We start from the raw sequence: 20097 nt of genomic DNA, 5'->3' as shown, positions 1-20097 counted from the left end.
TTCTGGAGGTAGCAGCTAATAGGCTACCAAGGCAACTGGACGCCTCGCCCCCGCCCCCCCAAATCAAGGCCGTTACTGCCTGTTATTACTGAGCCAATAAGCAGAGACAGGGCTGAACCATTGAGGAGTGCTGATTTCATATTGCCAGCAATATGGAATGAGCAGCGGGCTTCATGCCCTGGAAATTAAAAAACTGCTCCCTCCTTTCTTCTGCCAGCTGGCTGATTATACAGGGTGAGGGAAAATAGCTCTGTGCTGCTGGGAGGGCAGCAGGGTCAAGGGAGCTTTGGGGTCTGCAGTCTGTGTGTCTGCCCTTAGGAGCTTGAAGCCCCAGAACAAGGTGGATAGAGCTCAGCCCGTTCCTGGGGCTGGAGAACGGTCAGCATTCCTGAGGCAAACTCCCAGAGTGGGCCAGGGTCCCAGCACAGCAGCCAAGTTAAAGCATGTCCTGTCCTCGGTTTGCTCTCAAAATGTATTTTCTTTTCTGAATAATGGACCCATCTGGGCTTCTTCAAGGCCACCTTATTTTTGCAGCCCTGTTTTTCTTCTTGCAACACATCCTCCAGTTCCCCAGGGTCTGTCAAAAACCCTCTTAGCTTCGGTTACTCGGTGAATAATCTTTAAACAACTGTGGCTCTATTCCGCTTAAGCGCCCTTCCTCCCGTCACAAGTACTTGCACAGCCAGATCTCTAGCCCCAGGAGCCAGGGAGAGAATCTTTCGTAGCCTCACAAGAGCCAGGCTGGGTGGGGCACCTGCCTAAAGGGATCTTGGTTCAAGGGATGGGCTGGGAATTGCCTGCCAGCATTGCCTGCCGCTAGTGTGGTCGGGTGGCTGGAGAGGATAAATGACTTGGAGCCACACTGGCTTAATGTCACATCCAGTTTCTGCCGTTTACTTGTTCGGGTATCCTTGAATAGTAATTTCACCTCTTAGAGCCTCAGTTTCCTCATCTGTAAAATTAGAATGATAATATTTTCTTCCCAGGGCCGTGATGATAAAGTGAGATACTATGAGGTTCTAGGAACCCTGACATTAATCAGATGAATGAAAGATGGAGAAAACAGCTTAACACAGTCTCCTTGCTCCCAAATACATGGACAGAATAAAACAATATTAAGAAACGAGGCTACATATTTGGCTGCACAAATAGAAAAGTAGCGAAATCTACTGCCTACTTGTGTCTCCTAATCTCCTGTCCTGGTGCTGAGGAGAACTCACTGCCCACTAGGTACCCCCCACACATCCCCCATGGTGCATTTGAGCATTAATGGGGACTCCCATGGCACCTAGATGCACAAGAGGCACTTTCCCACATGCCCATCCTTCCCTCACCACCACCTCCCCAGCTCTCTCTCTCTTTTGTACATCAATGTCTTGGAGAGCCTTGCTCCTCAAAGTGTGGCCAAGGACCAACAGCATCAGCATCTCCTGGGAGCCTCTTAGAAATGCAGAATCCCTCCCCAGACCTACTGAGTCAGAACTTACATTTTAACAGGACTCAACCCCAGGAGAGTCATGTGCATATTAAAGGTTGAGAAGCACTAGCTGGAGGTGTAGAGCACCTGCACTTAAAATGCATGAGATTCACAACTTTCTGAGTTCGATGTTGCCACTGAAAATGTTAACTCAAGCCACCAGAATACAACCATATAACATTAGGAAATTGGTTTCATTCATCTTGGGAGGTTGTACTCCCGACCTCTACAATATGACCTATATTAATTTGCCTTTGTTTAACAAAATTATTGTTATCAAAATAATTTAAAATAGTTTTAGAGGTAACTCACATTTAGGCTTGTAATAGAAGACTTTTCTATGCTTCTCCTTTCCCAATCACTTTAAATTCTGTTATTTTTCCTTATATTTACCTCTATGCTTCTATTGCTATTTCTTGATTTTTCTATGGTTAGATGTTATCTGTGGGTTTCTTGCTCTGGAATTAATCTCACTTTCTTCCCCCTCTTCCCTTCCATACACGTCCAAATACATAAGCATACACTTTCCCTCCTTCCATTTTCCCAAAAGAGCAAAACCACTGGAGTCAATATGCAGAGCTTATGTTATGACCATGCAAATGTTATGGTTCAACTTTTTGTGTTCCCTGGAGGTATTAATTACTTTGTTTTATCATTTGCTTGGTTTTCTAGGCACCAATTGTAAATTCAACCCCAATGTTTCCAACAGAACTGAACATTTGTTTTGGATATGTCTAAAAACAGATCACTTCCTTTGCTTCTGGGGACATCCCTCTTTGAACATCTGCCTTTTGATTCCAGGCTGGGTTGCTTTCTTTCTTCCTTTTTAAATAGTTTATTGATTTTTAGAGAGAGAGGGAGAAGAAGGAAGAGAGAGGGGGAGAGAGAGAGACATTGATGTGAGAGCACAACATCCATCAGCTATCCTGAGGATTGAGCCCACAGCTTGGGCCTGTTCCTTTGACCGGAATCAAATGGTCAACACATGGGATGAAGCCTAATCAATTGAGCCACATTGGCCAGGCTGCTTTCTTCCTTTACCTGGGAGCACAGCTGACATACCAGGCCTTTCTCATCATTCTTCTGTGTTTAGCCTCATTTATTTATTTTTATTTATTTTTGTTAATCCTCACCTAAGGATATTTTTTCCATTGCTTTTTTTTTTTAGAGAGAGTGAAAAGGAGGGAGGGAGGGGGTAAGAGAGAGAAAGGAACATTGATGTGAGAGAGACACATAGATTTGGTTGCCTCCCACACATGCCCTGGTCTGGCCAGGGACGAACTTGCAACCCAGGTACATGCCCTTGACTGGGAATTGAACCTGAGACCCTTGGTACGCAGGTCAATGCTCTAACCACTGAGAAGCAGCAGCCAGGGCTTAGCCTCATTTCTTAAAATTCCATACTGTCCTATTTCTTAGTTTAATCCTGTTTTTCTGAAGTACACACTCTAGTAACTTTCTAAGAAAAAGTGTATGCAAAATCAAATTTCTGAGACCTCATATGACTTTAAATGTCTTTATTCTGCCTTCACACTTGAAATCGTATGCACATATACATGTTTCTAGGTTGAAAATCATTTTCCCTCGAAATTTTGTGGACATTGCTTTATTGCCCTGGGAAGAGCCAGACCGAAGGCAATCACCAAATGGTCCCGAGGTCTGGTGGCATTGGCTCCATGGACTGTTGAGCTCATCGCCATCAAAGGTGTCAAGGCCATCACCCTTGAATCTTTGGACAGGGTCCGCTGGAGGCAAATATGCAGCCTGATTCTCTGTCTTCTCCTCTCCGAGGGGCTGTATGGCCACTGTTCCCCTTTCCCCAGTCCCTTCAGTTTTCCTTCCAAGTATACTATGTGGACAAAGATCAGGTTTTCTCAATTACGACCTATTCCCATTCTTGCCTCTCAGGTCACTAAACTGGGATGTGTTGGAACCATCACGCAATTACACATCATCAATGGGGGTAGGTTTCTTTCCTAATTGACCAATCCCTTTTATTACGTGTTCATTTTCCTTCATTTCAATCTCAGAGAGTGACTCTAACCTCCAGTTTGGGGGTTACTATGTTGTAGCCCTCTGTGCCATTTCTGGAATCCCGGTTTCCCGGACACCTACACACCATAGTACTTAAATGCTTAAACAGCTGCCTCTTGCCCGCTCCCATGTGGCAGGTCACAGGGGAGCCCAGCCTTGGGAAGTCTTTGGTTCCTTCCTGACAGAGGCTCTGCATTCCAGGGCTGCAGTCCTGAAAGCTCCCCAGCAAGGGCCCACAGGCATCACCCTCTTCTCAGGGGAGAGAGCAGTGGGCAGGAAGACGGGATGACGTGTCCCTGGACACAGGTCCGAGCACCTGGAGGAGAAAGAAAGCAGCCCCTTTCCTTTGGTCAGCCACCCATGTAGTGATGGGGTTAGAATGCCTCTTGGCAACCAGATCCCCGTGGGAGGGCCCTAGGGCAGAGAATTCGCAGAGGCAAGAGGACGAGTCATAGTTCTCAGAAAGAACTGACCTCTGGCTGAGCCCCACCCGAGCCACTAGCTGCTTGTGAGGCCAGAACCAGCAGCAGCCTCTCCCTACCACAGAGCCCCACCTCACAATGCCCCAGCTGCCCAGTCCCAGAATGGCAGACCCAAGTGGCAGGAGGTGAGGAGGACTGGGTGGGTGGGTGAGTGGGTGGGTGGGGAGGGGGAGATTCCCAAGGAGCCCAATTCCCCACTCCCTGAGCTCATCCTTGAGTGTCTGTCTGCCATCCCCTCCCACACTCCCACACCCCCCCCCCATTACTACCTCCAGGACAGCCCCTTCCTATAACCTCCACCTCCCTCCATGACCCAGCTCTGTCACCCAGGCCTGAAGTCCTTGCTTATCCTATCCCTGTCCCCCCCAGGGGCCTGGGTGCTGGGGAGGGATTGGGTAGTTCAATGGGTCCATGTGTGTTCGTCTGGGGCCCTAGCCCGGCCCAGCTCCTGGACAGTGTCCTAGGGCTGGGAGCACTGGGGTTGACAATCCGGGCAGTCTTTTCCACGGCTGGCCCAGCCTTGCTGCTGCTGCTGCTACTGGTCAGCTTCCTGGCCTTCGACCTGCTCCACAGGTAAATGGGCAGCAGCCTGGCAGGTGGGCAGGTGCAGGCAAGCAAGCAAGTGGTCAGCCTCCCGAATCCCAGCTGCTACCCTCTCTCTCCGCAGGCCCCCAGGTCCCACCCGGCCACAGCACACACTCCTCACAGGGGGCCAAAGTCAAGGGGCCGGCGAGGGCCCAAGACAGCAGGAGGCTCTACTCCTGCAGACCGCGGCAGTCACCGGACGGCTCAGCCTCCAGGAGGCTCTGCTACTCCTGCTCCTGGGCCTGGAGCTGCTCTTGGGAGCCCGAGGCATGCCCTTGGCCCTGCTTGGCCTGGCTTTCTGCCTCTATCCTTGGGCCTGACTGCCCTCCAGAAATACACCGGCCACGCTGCTTCCCCAGGCTCCTTTCCTCCATCCTGGGCGGGGCAGGTGGGAGGGTACACATTGTCCCCAGCCTGAGCATCAGCAGACCTCCAGCAATGATAGAAGGTGAGAGGAGGTAAGAGACAGCGAGCCCAGGACAGGATGTGACAGCCATCTCAGAACCTACAGGTTGGGGCTGGCCATTCTGGCCTGCCCTGTGGTTCTAAAGCGTGACGGCCCAGAGAAAGACTTGCAAGAGAGCAGAGCGGGACTCGTTATTAGCCAGTAGGGAAGGGACAGGGATCCAAGAGGGCTTTCCACAAGAAACCATGAGGAGCTACATCTGTGGGCTCCCAGACTTCCCTGCTAGCCTAGAGGGTCCCCCCTGGAGCGGCTCCTTTCTGGGCTGGACCCCACCCCAATCCGGGTCACAATGGGGCTCCTCTAGGGAGGGGGAGGGAGAGTGAAAGAGGGACTCAACTCTGGCTGCCAGGCCGTCCTGGGCGCCGCAGGAAGCAACATGACTTAGGGACCTCTGCCCAGAGGTAAGACCCAGACCCCAGCTCAAAGCCCCACCCCACCCACACTGGCGCCCTCCTGACCCCTGCACCCCAGGCATCTCCAGGGCTGCTCCTGCAGCTGGCCTAGCCTCTCCCCAGGTGCACCAACTGTGATGCAACAGCCTCGAGTGGAGACGGATGCCATCGGGGCCGGTGAGGGGCCGCAGCGGGCACTGCCCTGGACGGCCTGGGTCACGCGGCAGGATTGGGTGCGCTGGTGCTTGTGCCACGTGCCCCAGAGCTGGACCCACTGGTGGACCACATCAAGCTGGCGGCAGCCACTGCAGCGTATGCTGTGGAACCTGGAGGGGATCCTCTACCTGCTGCTGGCACTGATGCTGTGCCACGCGCTCTTCACGACCGGCTCCCACCTGCTGAGCTCCCTGTGGCCTGTGGCGGCCGCAGCGTGGCGCCATCTGCTGCCTGCCATCCTGCTGCTGGTGCTCAGCGCCCTCCCGGCCCTGCTCTTCACCGCCTCCTTCCTGCTGCTGTTCTCTACGCTGCTGAGCCTCGTGGGCCTCCTCACCTCCATGTCCCACCCAGGCTACGCTCAGGACTTGGACCAATAGAAGGGCAACCCATCCCGCTGCCTGTGTCTGTTAGCCCTGGCCTAAGGCCTGAGGCCCCGAGGGAGAGGGAGGGCAGTGAGACTAGGCCCAGACTTCCAGTCCCTAGCACAGGTTGTGGCATGGGTGATGTTGCTGGAGCTGGCAAGGTAGACTGGCCTGACCCTGGGCACCTCCCTCAAGCTGCTGCTGCAGGTACTTGGTGTGGGGGGCCAGGGGCTTTGAGGAGAGGGGCTAGGGCAGAAGGCTTAGCTAGGGGCAGAGCTTGGCCAAGCCACCAAGAGCTCCCATGTGGGTGTGGCGACACCACTGGGGCCCCCTTAGCAACTGGCAACATCTTTTTCTTGCAGCTGTCTCAGCTTCAGACTCATTGAGAACTTCTACCCCTGGACTTGCCATTCCTCCCACCAGCACTCTTTTCCCACTTACCCGAGCTCTAGGAAGGACCCGCCGACAGAAGCCTAGCTAGAAGAGGGCTGGCCACAAGCCCCATGAGACTTCAACTAACTCACCTCCCAGCCCTTCCTGCCCAGACATTCCCCTACTCCCCAGATACCTTAGCTCCTGCCTCAGTCCACATCCCCAAGTCTGGAAAATGGGCTGAATAGGGTAGTAAGGTTCCCAGAGAGTACCCACTCTTTAAGTCTCCTGAGGTCTGTTCTGGAATAACAAACACGTCCCATTTCACCCACCTACACATGTGGCCTTGGCCAATTGATTCTTTTGAGCTTGTGCTAAGTGCGCCAAAAGCAATACTGATGTATGAAGTACTTTGTAAAGTCCAGGAAACAATAAGATGCTATGTTGAACTCCTGAGAACATTCTGTAGACTCAAAAGGTCTTTGGAGCCCTAAGGCCATAGGAAGAGCAAGAAGCTTCCCTAGGCCTTCGGGAAAATGTTCTGTCGTGAGTAGAATTACAGTGGTAAACAGAGGATGGATGGGTGTGGACAAGACGTGAAAATGTCATGTGTCATGAAATCTCAAAATCGGCAGATGTCGAACTCTTCTGATTGTGAAATGCTTGGGCCTGGGGCTTAGTGCCAGGAGATGCTTGCACAGCTATGTGAGTGGGAAAAGCAGAGCCCATGGTTTCCAAAATGGACCCAGCTGCTCACTGCACCAGGAGGGTCGTGAAAGGTGGCATTCCCGATGCCCAGGGTGCTGGCTGTTTGCACATCTGCCAACCCTCCAAACAAAACAGTGAGTGATCAACTATTACCAAACTAGAGGCCCGGTGCACAAAAATGTGTGCACTGGGGGCGGGGGGTCCCTCAGCCCAGCCTGCGCCCTCTCACAGTCCAAGAGTCCTCAGGGGATGTCCTACTGACGGCTTAGGCCTGCTCCCCACCTAAGCCACAGTCTGGCCTCCCTCTGCGGAAGGTAACCAGGCCAGCCAATCAGGGGATGGTGCCGCCCCACCCCCCACCCCCACATTGCCGTTGTTCCCTCCCTCTGCCCGCTGGCACTCACCTTGGCTAGCCTGGCACCACCTGCTCGCCAGCCCCGCCCCCTGCCAACTGGTCGTTCTGCTGTTTGGTTGATTTGCATATTACACTTTTATTATATAGGATAAGGCACATGATAGACAGTTTTACCTACAGCTAAGACCCAACCACCTGATCTCTACCCCACTTTTAACCCCCACCCAATTCCTGACCCTCCCAAATCCTGCCCAACCCTGGCCTAGTGCACTCCTAAGCCTACACGCCCTGCTCCTAAAGCCCTCGACCCAAAGCCCCCTCTCCTGCCACCTAAATACTCAAGCCCTGAGGACCAGCCCCTAGAACCCAGGTTCATTTTTGCCAAAGTCCATTTGCTGTAGAATTTCATAGCCCTCCATGCCACTGGTTAGAAGCCTTCAGCATCCATGCCTGAAACCCCAGGCATAGTCCTTCCTTCCCATTTCCTTGTGATTGTCCCTGAAATATGGCCTGGTAGCAAGAGCAAGGCAGGACCTGGCGGTGGTATAGCCTCGTGGCTAGCAGGGGCTCTGGAGTATTAGCTGAGGCTGGGTTTGAATCCCAACATTGTCACTTTCTATCTCCATGGCCTTGTGGGAATTGCTAAGCCTTCCTGAACTTCATTTTCCTCATGGGTAAAACAAGGTAGGAACCCCCGTCTTAGGGCGCCTGCGGGGCTGCTGGCATGCGGGTGAAGTTCCTAGCCTGACGCCTCACTCTGCGAACCATAGCTATGCTACTGCTATTCCATTTTAGAGATGAGCAATCGGGTTCAAAACAGCTACTAGCCCATGGGAAGGCCAGGTTGTTTGAGTCCTCGTCTACTTAACAGGACACTAAAGGGAAAGCAATAGAGAAAACACAACCTAACTGAAGTCTCCTGGATGCTCTCCTCAGGTCCGCCACAGACTTAGCCCAGCGTTGCTGGTCGGCACTATCTCTCCGGAGCCTTGAGCCCCTTCCAGTTAAGGGAGAGTGGAGGTTTGGGCCCAGACCAAACACATTGCGGGACAAGATGCGGGCAGAAGCAAGGAGAAGGCCTCCTCCCCTTCCCCACATAAATACAGGGAGGGGCAAAAGTAGGTTTACAGCTGTTCTTAAGGAAAATACAATAATAAATAATACAAGAATAAACTCTGTGTTTCACATACAACTGTAAACCTATTTTTGCCCCTCCCTGTATATATATATATACCTCCCACTCTCCTGCTCTGCTAATGTGGAGTAAGGTGGTACAACCAGACTGGGTAGCAGATGGGTAGTACTTATCAAATTAGAGCCACACATGCCCTGTGACCCAGCAACCCAACATGAATTCTCAGAGGCCCCTGAGGGCCTTGCTCAAAGTGTGGCCCCAGGACCAACAGGACAGGCCTCACCTGGGAGCTGGTTAAAAAGGCAGCGTTTGGGGCCCCACTCCAGGCCCGTGGAATCAGAGCCTGCATTTTAACAAGATTCCCAGGTGACACACTGTTTGAGAAACGCTGCATAGGAGGATGTGTTTGAGAGTAATGACTGCACTGTTATTGGTGGTGGCAGGAGATGAGAACAGTGAAACCTAGTGTGAGCACCGCTGAGAGGAGGCCGCAGTTAGAAGGGGCAGGAGCTATAGAGATTGATCTTGAACTCCTAGCTTTGAGTAAAAAACTGAATGAGAAATAATACAATTCTTTGAATGCAAATTTCAAATGCATGCCAGCAAAAACACACTTTGGTGGGAGGTGGCAAGAACACACGAAAACAAAAGAAACAGTTGAATGGCTGGCTCTAGGGGGCAGGCAGAGGGGAATGGAGTATTCAGACAAAAGGGAATGAAGTGAGGAACCTTACAGAGACTAAAGAAAAATGATATCATGAACATACTTCCTGAAATTCCCTTAAATGTAGACCAAGTCATCCTTTTAGGGTTAAAAGGCTTAAAAATGCAAGCTCGGGGAGAATGAACATGCTGGAATGAAGGCCTTCTAAGCCTTTTGGGTTTGGGCCAAGAGGGAGAGCTGCGATGTTCCAGTGGCCCGAGTGACCTGGGAGGCTGAGTGGGATCTCCGCCTGTCCTCCCTGCCAGCCACAGCCTGCTCCGACGGACTGGGACGGGCGTGGGGGTCCAGTAACCCGTGTGGCCGGGCCAGAAAAATAATCAGGTTGGGCGGGGAATGAAGAACGCAGCGGAGGAGGCATCAGCCTCCCGAGGCCTTGCACCTAAGAAAACAGAGGAATCCACAGCCGCATATGCAGGAGCAGGAGCGTCCGGGGCCGGGCTTCCCTCTGCCCCAAGGAACAGGGAGCGGCCAGGACACGGGGGGGGGGGGGGGGGGGGGCCGAGAGGGTGGTGACAAGGGGGCTGATGAGGCTGGGGCACCACTTGAGACAGTTGTCAGTGGCCATCCTGGGGGAAGGAGAGGGGTCCCTGGAAGGAGGAGGCGCTCTCCCTCAGCCTCGTGTGTGCAGGGAAAAGGAGAGGCTATGTCCTCGCTGGGGGATGAGGGTAGCAGCTCTCCTCACCCAGCAGTCCGTGGCCACAGAGGACTTGGGGGAGACCGGGTCAGGGCGGGAGGAGAGGTGGGGGAGGCAGCCTGCGCTGCACGGGAGGTAGCCCCTAGAGCAGGTGCGAGTGCGCGGGAGCGGGACCAGGGCGACGGCTGGAGGGCGTCGAGGCGGGCGTATTGACCGTGGGGGCGGAGCGGGGCAGACAAGGAGCTGAGGCTGGAAAGATCAAACCTAGTAGGGGTTTGGAGGGCTGTGGGCACCCGCCCAGGGAAGGTGCTAGGTAGCCGTCCGGGAAAATCGACAGCCAGGGAATCACAGCTTGCGGACCCGGCGACCGACGGCGCAAGGGCGCCCTCTGGCGGATATCTCCAGCTCTGGCCGCGAAGAATCGGGGTTGGCTGGAGTGTTGGTTGAAGAAGGGGAGACATATTTCACAGGCCAGGGGAGGGTGGATTCCAGGAAGGATCATCTCCGGTCCACTGTCCTCACAGTCGCGGCCTCGTTGATTCCTCACCCCTTACCCCAAATCTTCTATCTGGGTCCCCCAACCAGAAGCCCAGAAGCATAGAGGGCTGAGCTCCTGAGAATCCTGGAGAAGAAAGGGCCCCATCTTGCAGGCTTCCCTGTGTCCCAGACTCCTGGCCCACCCCTAGTCTGTCTTCCCATTCCTCCTGGGGTAAAAAGCTGTCTTTTGTGAGGTCTGTAGGGGTCTGGAAGTAACCAACTTTGGACAAGTCATTTTTTTCTGCTGAGACATTTCCATCTATAGTTTGGATCTTGCATCCTTTATACTGCCTTCTTACTTTTCAAATATTTTCCATTTTAAAAATAAAAGAACTTGATTTAAGATCTGTTGTTTCCACCATGCCCAGCGTCGCTCAGTGGTTAGAGCGTCGGCCTGTGCACCGAAGGGTTCCGGGCAACCAATCAATGTGTCTCTCTTACATAATGTTTCTCTCTCTCTCCCCCTCTCTAAAAATCTATTTAAAAAGAAAATCTTTTAAAATACCCAACATACTACCCACTTATTAGAATGACTATTATTAAGAAAACGAGTATTAAGTGTTGGCGAGGATATGGAGGAACTGCAACCCTCATACACTGCTAGGGGGAATGTAAAATCGGAAAACCACTTTGGAAAATAATTTAGTAGTTTCTTAAAAAAATTAAACATACATCTACCATATGACTCAGCCATTTCATTCCTACATGTTTACCCAAGAGAAATGAAAATATATGTCTATTCAAAGATTTGTACACAAATATTCATAGAAGCTTTATTTGTAATAGCCAAAAACTAAAGTACACAAATGTCCACCAACAGGTGAAAGGATAAATAGTTGATTTAGCCATAAAATGGAATACTATGAACTTGTGAAAAAAGTGAACTACTGATACACACAATGACATGGATGTTGTTCCACCAATCTAATTAGACTGAGTGAAAGAAGCCAGATGAAAAAGAGTACCCATTGAATGATTCCATTTATATCATATTCTAGGAAATGCAAATTGATCTATCGTAACAGAAAACAGATCAGTATCAATAGTTGCTGGGGGACAGTAAGGAGATGGGAAGGGAAGCAGGGAGGGATTCTAAAGAGGCAGAAGGATAAACTTCATTGTGATGATGGTTTCACAGATGTATGCATGTCAAAATATATAAAATCATCCATTTGAAATATGTGCAGTTTACTGTCAGTGAGGCCTTAATAAAGCAGGTTTTTAAAAAGTATAGGTCTATTTCTTTGCAATCAGAAAGTTTATCTTTATCTTTCACCAACATATGATGAACTCAACACACAATCTATGCAACAAACTGGATGAAGGCAGGTCATCTCTTTTTGTTGGGACACTGTGTTTGGTTAAACTGTTTTGAAAAAAAAAATTCCACTAATTTTCTTTTATTAAAAGACTTCTCCCTCCTCCCCAGCACACACACACTGGGAAAATAAAGGCTGGCATCACATCTGAAGTGCTCTTGCATCCTCTACTCCTTTCAGGAATATATTGGCATGGCAAAGGAAAGGATACTGGAGGCATTCTTTAAAAAACAAGAATCTAGTGGAAAACAGTATGGAGTCACCTCAAAAAATTACAAATGGAACTGTCTTATGACCCACTGATTCCTTTTCTGGGAATTAATCCAAAGAAACCCAAAACACAAATTCGAAAGAATATCTGAGCCTCTATGTTCATTGCAGGGTTATTTATAATAGCCAAGATTTGGAAGGAGCCCAAGTATCATCGGTAGATGAGTGGATAAAAAAGCTATGGTACCTTTACACAATGGCATACTACTCTGCTGTAAAAAGGAAGAAAATTTTACTCTTTGCAACAGCATGGATGGACTTGGAGAACATTATGCTAAGCGAAATAAGCCAGGCAGAGAAAGACAAGTACCATATGATTTAATTCATATGTCGTTTCTAATGAACAAACTGAACTACAGCAAAATAGAGACAGACTCATAAAAAGCAGACAGACATCTCTGATGTGTGTGTGTTGGGGGAGTGTTAGGGAGTGGAGGGATTGAGCAAAAAAGAAAAAAAGAGAGAGAACTCATGGACATGGACAACAGTGTGGTGATTGTTGGGGGGGGGGGGAGGTGAAAAAGGGCACAGAAGGGATAAATGGTGATGGAAAAAATTAAAGTAGATGAAATTAAAAAAATAATGTAGCTGGGGGGAAAAAATAAAACCAAGAATCTAGACCGGCTGGTGTGGCTTAGTGGTTGAGCATTGACCCATGAACCAGGAAATCATGGTTCGATTCCCGGTCAGGGCACATGCCCAGTTGCAGGCTCAATCCCCAGTAGCGGGCATGCAGGAGGCAGCTAATTGATGATTCTCTGTCATCACTGATGTTTCTCTCCCTCTCCCTTCCTCTCTCTGAAATCAATACACACACACACACACACACACACACACACACACACACACACTGGAGGAACATATGATTTTCATCGTTTTTATATCTCAAAACAGTGGCTGGGAAATAATTCAAATGCATGTAATGACTTGTATGTGACTGTTTAAGTTTCTTGTTTCCAATCATGACTGAATAAAATCTATAATGCAGAAGTGTCTTGTATTGTAGGCTTATATGACAACTGAAGATAACTTATCACCATCCACTGTTATGATGACCTTCAAATCTATGTTGGGGCGCTGAAGAAAATGTTGGGAGACACACAGCAAGATGGGGTGGAAATCAGACGTGCAGAGGTAAAATGATGAGAACATGGAGCCCTCTGCACAGTGCTTACAAAGTGAGAGTTCCAGAATTGGGATGGGGTTTGCAAGGAGTGGAAAAGCCTAGGAAAGGCCCACTAGGGAAGGTGATGGAATTCTTAGAGAACAGGATGGCAACCGACAGAGAGGGGTCCCATGAGGCCGAGTAACTCATTTTCTTCTGTAAATCAGTCCAGGTGTAGTTTTCTCCAGCGGTACCGAGAAGCTTCCGAAGCAGAGGTGCAAAATGTCCAGACAGAGAATAGGTTTTCAGGAAAGGCAGAAAAGGAGTGAACATGGGATTGGACAAACTGGATGCAGCTGAAGAGGGCTGTTCAAAGGATGGGTTTTATTAACAAAGGAAATTTTTTTTTTTTTGGCAAAAAATAATTATCTAGATTTTATCTCCTGAACAAAAGGCTTGCTTTCATTTACGTATGTTCCCTTCCACTTTGGGGCTATACCAAAGAAAACCAACCTTGTTTCAGGCACTGTCTCGTTTGATTCTCCACTGCTCTGTTGCGGTTGCTCTCTAAAGGGCTCTAACTATTAATGTGCCAGTTTCCCCAACACCAGTGTGTGCTAACTTAGCAGCTTCACTCGCACTTAGATTGCTAGCGAGGATCAACACTTTTGTGGTCTATTTCCATTTCCATTTGTTAGATGTCATATCCTTTGCCAAGGTAAAATTTCAACAAAAAGTATGGAAAGAATGCATGGCCCAGCACCTGGGTGGCAGGCAAGCCCTGCGGGGCCTTTGGCACATCTCTGCATTCCTCTCTTCCACCCAATTCTACGTGAAGATTATTTGTGGGTCTGTTTCCTTACTTTCCTGCTCCACACCCCATTCTCCACCCCATGCCACCATTTAGCCCACATCCCCCTTGATGCTTAGTCACAAACTTAAGGTCAAGTCACTCGTCCAAGCTGAGACCCTGTATTCTCTTCCTTACGGCGTTTGACACAATCCTCTACGCCACCCTGGAATTCCCCCACCACCAAATAAGGTGGCCTGTGTTCACTCTGCCCTTAGTGCACATTATGTTTATTAAATAACGGATTTCTAATCAGTCTCCACTTGGGTTTGGGAGCTTCTTGATTAGTTCCAATCACTTGAGTGTCCATCATATGCCAAGAACTGTGCAAGGTATGTGTTTTTCTATCTCCAGGAACAGATCAATGTTGAACGTACACATGAATACATGAGAGACTGGTATAGGTAAGAATTAGCCAGATCCATAAATTCCACATAAAATGTTGACAATTTCGCTCTGGCCCAATAGCTCAGTTGGTTAGAGCATCACCCCAATACACCAAAGGTGGGGGTTTGATCCCTGGTCAGGGCGCATACAAGAATCAACCAATGTGGGCACTGTCCTGTGCACCGAGAGGTTGCTAGTTGCTGGTTTGATTCAATGTTGTGCTCCCACAACGATGTTTCTCTCTCTCCCTCTCTAAAAAAATCAATGAATCTTTTTTTTTTAAAATCAACCAAGGAATGCACAAATAAGTGGAACAATAAATCAATATTTATCTCTTCCTCTCCCTAAAATCAATTCATCAACCTAAATTTATTAAATAAATAAAAGTAAAATGTTGACAATTTCAACTCAGCCCTTGCTATTCCAATCCCAGAGAGCTGCTGACAAGAGGTAACCTGCCCAAGATCTTTGTTAGTGCATATGTGTTCTGGTGAGAATGAGTGTGTGAGGCAACAGGAAAGTCACATTCAATGATTTCCAAACAATGTGAGGTGAAAGGTCCAAAGCTGGAAAGAGCCCAGAGGCAGCCTCCCAACTCGTAAGGTCATGGTTTGGGAGACACAGGAAGATGCCACTCTGTTCTTCCATGCCTTTATTGGTGACAGCAATGGACAAGAACAATGCCAGGCACAGCAACACCATGGCCCAGCACCTGGGTGGCAGGCAGGCCCTGCAGGGCCATTGGCACATCCAGCCCCGGCCCAAGGTCCAGTCTACCCAGGCCATGTCCCCGAATGTGCAGGAGGCCGCCTGTCCAGTTTGTATGTGTGGATCAGTCTGTCTGAGTGTCTGAGCCGCTGCCTGCAGGGTCCCCCCATCCTTGGCACATGGTAGGGGCTGCTGGGAACACAGCGTGGCATTCCCCGGTGGACCACCGGGCCCCGGTGCTGACCATGGGGGACAGGGCCAGAAACTGGAGGTGGCAGTGGACCGGGCACAACGTTCACTCCAGGGCCACATCCTACAAAAGAACCAGTCATTTGTCAGAGTGGGCTTCTGGCCAGGGTGAGCCCAGCTCTGCCTTCAGGCTGCTCTGGTCCTCCAGGGTGAGTTTCTTTGGGCTTCCATTTCCCCATGTACAAAATGGAATACTTCCTCCAAACCAGGAAACTGTGACAATCAATGAGCTGATTAATGAGTCTACATATGCTGTTCTAGACTCAGCTATGACTGAACCCAATCCTGAGGAGGGGGTGGAGAAGCTGGAGTACAAGGGTTATCCAACTGCTCTCAGCCTGCCTGGACACAGGAGGCTAGGCTGGGAGAGGTGCGAGGAGAGGCTGGGAAAGTTGTGATGGGAGGCTGCAGAGGCACCTACCTAAATGGGGTGGCACTGAGAAGTCTTCCGTTGTATTATAATTGAAGAATTCATGGGGTGGGAAGGGCTGGCATGGGAAAAAAGGGGCATCCTGGGGCAGGGGTGGGAACAAGGGAGGTGGGGAGGGCTGAGGAAGGGGGTAGAGAAAAGGCATGGGAGGGGGCAAGGGAGAAGGTGGGGGCAAGGCCAGCTGCTCCCCAAAGTCTGGGGGCTGCCCCTGGCTCCCCTGGAACAGATGATCCGGCTCTGGCCAGTCCTCAATCCATGGGTCTAGGAATGGGATGGTTGTTTTAGGAAGGCCTGAGAGGCCAGGCTGCCCTCCACTCTCCTAAACCTCTACTCCCTCCTCCAGGCGGGAGTACCTTCTGCCATCTACCCAGTTTTCCTCATTCCCTCTCATTTCAGGCCAAGCCCAAGGTGTGTTCCTTCTCCCTTGCCTTTCTCAAAAGTCAGTAGATCCATCTTTATTCTGACCTCATGCTCCCCTCCAAAGAGCCTTCTACCTTTGTTTGCCCAGCTCTTGGGTCTTTAGTCTTTCCCTCTCCGAGCAACTAACCACAGACCAATAAATAAGTTAGTAAATCTTCTCTTATAAACATAAAGATCCTGTCACCCTCTTCCCCCAGTAGTGCCCTGTTCTTTTCAAATGTCGAGTATTGTGCCCAATCTACATTCCCTCAGCAACTGCTACCTCTTTTAATTCTGCTCCAATTATGCAACACTTTTCCCACTAAATGTAGCCACTTCCTGGCAAATTTAACAAATTCCTTTCTTCCTGACAGTCACATGACATGGCCAATAGCCTCATCCTCCCTGAAAATGCCTCTACATTCATCTCCTTGTTTCCTCCATTACTCTCTCTTTCCTTCCACCTCCAAAATGTGGCTGTTGTTCTGCTATCTCTTTCGAGGTTCATACTCATGCCCTTCAGCTTCCATCTCTCTGTGGAGACCACTGACTCCAAATCTACTCCACATTTCCACAGTACCTCAAACTGAACTGTCCTGACCAAACTCACCAACTCAGTCTCCCACCCAACTCTGCCTTGTGATGCCCCTATTTCTGTAGCTACAAACTGGACTCAGGAGACCTGAGCCACCACAATCTAGCCTTACGGCCTTTAGAGCATCCCTTCTTTGCTGGGGATCAGTTCTTTCATCTAAAAAACAAGGAAATTGGACCATTATATAATCAAAGTCCTAATTTACCTCCCTGATGCTCCAACTCCTGGCTGCCAAGCCCTAGAAGTCTGCCTCTATAACATTCCTGGTCTGTCTGTGCGACCATTCCCTCCAGTGCTTTGATGAACAGCTTTCTAACACAACTCATGTCTCTCATTCATCAAACACTAACCTGTAGCTACTGTGCACACAGCAGTGGTGCTAAACACGGAAGCAAAAGGGCTCATGAGCTGTCAACAAGGGAGGCAGGAAACTTTTCCTTTGAGGACATGACCCAGAGGAGAAGCAGATGTAGAAACACTCAGCCATGATGCCCCTTTGGAGCAGGCAGGAACTGAGAGGCCGACAGCACCAGCCAAGGAACTTCTGCCACACTGCCTGGATCGGCCTTCCTCCCTTTCTGTCTTTCTACCCCTCACTTCCATGCCTAGCTCAGAGTACTCCCATTTCTTTCTAGTTCATCTGTAGGGTAGGGATCTCTTGACATGCTGTCTCATGTACTCAATGCTTGTAGAAGCCAAAAGTCACTATATGGCTAGACCAGAAGAACCAACTTGGACTGCCCTGTTGCTCCTGTGATCTTACCCTCCCCAGGGGGTGAGAAAGAAGAAATCCTTAAGGGGCCTCTATTCCCCTGGAGTATCTCTGTCCTGTTCTGTTTGTGTGCCCTGTGCTGTGAGGGCCCTCTCTGCATCACGACCCTCCCCACTCATGATAGGGCTCACCAGGGGTGTAGTCACGCTTGGGCAGCTCCACACCCCAGGCGTCAGCCACATGGGTCAGAAGCAAGTGTGAGAGATGTCGGTGGGCATGCTGGTCCCAATGGACACCGTCCCGGTGCCGGTGCCGTACTGCATGCCGGAAATGAAAGTGGAGGTCCAGGACGTCGAAGCAGTGGTCCCCAGCCAGCGTAGCACTGTAGAAGTTCCCTTCAACCACATCCCTCCGCAGAGAGGCCGCCAGGGGCTGGAGCTGAGAGAAAGTACAGCATCTAAGGGCCACAGAATGAAGCAGGCTGGGGATGGACGGTCCTCTATCTACTAATCACCTGTCCCCTCCTTCCATCCTGGGGCTGGGTCACTTGCCTCAGGCAGAAGGAAGCCCCCAGTGACACGCTCTCCCAGGGGCATTGCCATATTCCACACCAGTAGGCAGGAGTCTGGCAACACCTGGTCCATGCGCATGAACACCCGCTCCAGGTTCTCTCGATAACTCTCCATTGAGAAGCGGCCATACCTGTGGGGCAGCACAGTGGGTGGGCAACAGCACAGAGGTAGATGGCCTCTGAGCCATACCTCCACCCCCAACCAATATTTCCCTCTCCCCTCGCCTCAACCTGGACAGATCCCAGAGGCAGGAGTTGATGATCACCAGGTCCGGAGCAGGCCCATATGTCAGCTCCTCCAGGACGCCCTCCAGGTACTCGGAGTAAACTCGGGTGAGGAAGTAGAAGCGCACAAGGTGGTGGCCAGAACCCGAACAGAACTGGCGGACCTCTCGGTACTGTGTCCCGTTGTGCAGCTCGCCCAGCTGACCCCCAGCCACCAGCTGGTCCTGTTCAAAGCTCAGTTCCCCCTGCCCACCCCCATACCCAGCTGGTCAGACCCATGCCAGGGAGGAAAACCCTGCCAGGCCAGGGTCTGTGCCCACCCACCATTGGCATTGCTACCAAGTTTCCCTCACCTTGGCTTTCAGCTGGGCGGCTGTGAGCAGTGAGTCTTTCTGGAGCAGGAGCACCAGGTCCTTGTACACAGCTCGCTGGACTGCAGGGAGACAGATCATGGGGCTAAGGCAAGCCTCACCCCATCCCAGTGTCTCCCACGTCCAGGCTCCTCATTTTCCTAGGGCTGGGGTTGCCCAACACCACTTCTGTGGAGTATTGACATTGAGGCAGGAGAAAGGGTGAGGTTCAAAAGTCCTGGCACTGCCACTGATCCTTCTAGTTGTGCACCACCCCCAACTTAGTATACAGTGACCTGAGATCTAGCAGAAGTCAGCTGAGTCACCTGCTCCCATAAGGGAAATTATGGGAGATGTCAGGGAGAAAAAAACCGCTAAGCAAGATGGTGTGAAAAGCTTGACAGGCTACATCTGTCAGGGCACCTGTGAAGGTGCACAGGGAAATAAAATGAGAAAACCTACTGGACTGGAATAGACTAGGGGTCAGAGATGGAGACAAAGTATCCAGACTTAGACAACAGGCTGCAGGTGCGGGACTGAGAAGTGTGATCCTAGAGGAGCACTCACTTGAGTCCCCCAAGATGACCACGAACTTGTTGTGTAGCAGCTGTTGGACTTCCGAGGCCTGGAGGTGGACCATGGCGCTTCGCCGGGGGCAGCGCGGCTCCTTGTTCTCCAGGCAGAAGACCATGCTGCTGTTGTCAACGACCCGGCTGCAGGAAGAGGCCACTTAGCCGCGCGAGGGCGGGAACTCGGGGCAGGTCGGCCGCAGGGCCCAACGCAGGATAAAGGAGACCAGTGCCGGCCCCTCCCCGGCAGCTCAGGGCTACAGGGACCAGGCGGTGGCGGCGGCAGCGTGAGGCCCATGGTGGCCCGGGCCTCGGTCACAGCTGGCGCCAGAGGCAGGGGGTCGCCAGGCACGTAGGCCTCCGGGGCACAGAGGCGCTTCCCGCCCGGCGCCGCCCAGCGCCCCGCCACGTGCCCGCCACCGCCTCGCGCATGCGCGCGCACCCGCTCGCGCCAATTACCGATTCCCGGAGCGCCAAGCAGTTCACCCGCGAACAGGGCAGGCCTGCGCACCGCGCGCCTCGCCTGCAGTGAGCTTCAGGGCTGGCCTCATGTTCCCGCGCCCGGGGAGGTCGGTCGGTGCTGCACAGTCCCCGCCCCGCAGAGCCCGTGCGACCCGGCTAGCCGTCGGTGCGAAGCCCGGCGCCCAGCGTTCTCCATGCGTGCGTCGCGACGGCCCCGACGGCGCCACGAGCCTCGGCGCCCGGGGCAGCGACGCTCATAGCTCCCACTTCCGGTCACCCATGTCCCGCCCTGTGCACCCTCAATGCCCGAGGGGACAGGAAGGAGGCGGGGCTGGCTGCCGGGTCGGGGCAGGAACCAGAGCCAGGCCCACCGAGGCGGGCACTAGGCCCGGGTGTGGGCGGGGAAGCGGCGGCAGC

General features: G+C 51.4%; 3 protein-coding genes across 6 annotated transcripts; 2 read left to right on the top strand and 1 right to left on the bottom strand.

The window, feature by feature from the left end:
* Positions 1-4060: 4060 nt before the first annotated feature.
* Positions 4061-6820, top strand: TMEM239 (transmembrane protein 239). Of its 2 annotated transcripts, none has more exons than XM_079785310.1 (2): positions 4061-4118; positions 5560-6820. In XM_079785310.1, the coding sequence occupies exon 2, from the start codon at positions 5574-5576 to the stop codon at positions 6027-6029; it is 456 nt and encodes a 151-aa protein (XP_079641436.1). In that variant the 5' UTR covers positions 4061-4118; positions 5560-5573; the 3' UTR covers positions 6030-6820. The 2 variants fall into 2 exon arrangements, 1 of the variants encoding a protein (XP_079641436.1); XR_013814258.1 differs by lacking the exon at positions 4061-4118 and having other exon boundaries at positions 5574-6221; positions 6377-6820.
* Positions 4302-4911, top strand: LOC307107797 (uncharacterized protein C20orf141; the record flags this gene model as incomplete). Its single annotated transcript, XM_079785309.1, is given in 3 exon segments — positions 4302-4314; positions 4317-4566; positions 4661-4911. Coding segments are annotated over 3 exon segments (501 nt in total). The 3' UTR covers positions 4899-4911.
* Positions 6821-14906: 8086 nt separating the features above from the next.
* Positions 14907-19910, bottom strand: PCED1A (PC-esterase domain containing 1A). Of its 3 annotated transcripts, none has more exons than XM_079783606.1 (8): positions 19678-19910; positions 19217-19341; positions 18653-18732; positions 18306-18544; positions 18055-18205; positions 17695-17941; positions 15789-16058; positions 14907-15431 (listed from the first exon to the last, which is right to left on the bottom strand). In XM_079783606.1, the coding sequence occupies exons 2-8, from the start codon at positions 19338-19340 to the stop codon at positions 15184-15186; spliced, it is 1359 nt and encodes a 452-aa protein (XP_079639732.1). In that variant the 5' UTR covers position 19341; positions 19678-19910; the 3' UTR covers positions 14907-15183. The 3 variants fall into 3 exon arrangements, with proteins under 3 accessions (XP_079639732.1, XP_079639731.1, XP_079639733.1); XM_079783605.1 differs by having other exon boundaries at positions 19217-19362; positions 19678-19908; XM_079783607.1 differs by lacking the exon at positions 15789-16058 and having other exon boundaries at positions 19217-19362; positions 19678-19904.
* Positions 19911-20097: the final 187 nt, after the last annotated feature.

Source organism: Cnephaeus nilssonii, assembly GCF_951640355.1.
Source record: "Cnephaeus nilssonii genome assembly, chromosome: 11".
Lineage (NCBI taxonomy): Eukaryota > Metazoa > Chordata > Mammalia > Chiroptera > Vespertilionidae > Cnephaeus > Cnephaeus nilssonii.
This window is presented reverse-complemented; position numbering and strand designations above follow the sequence as displayed.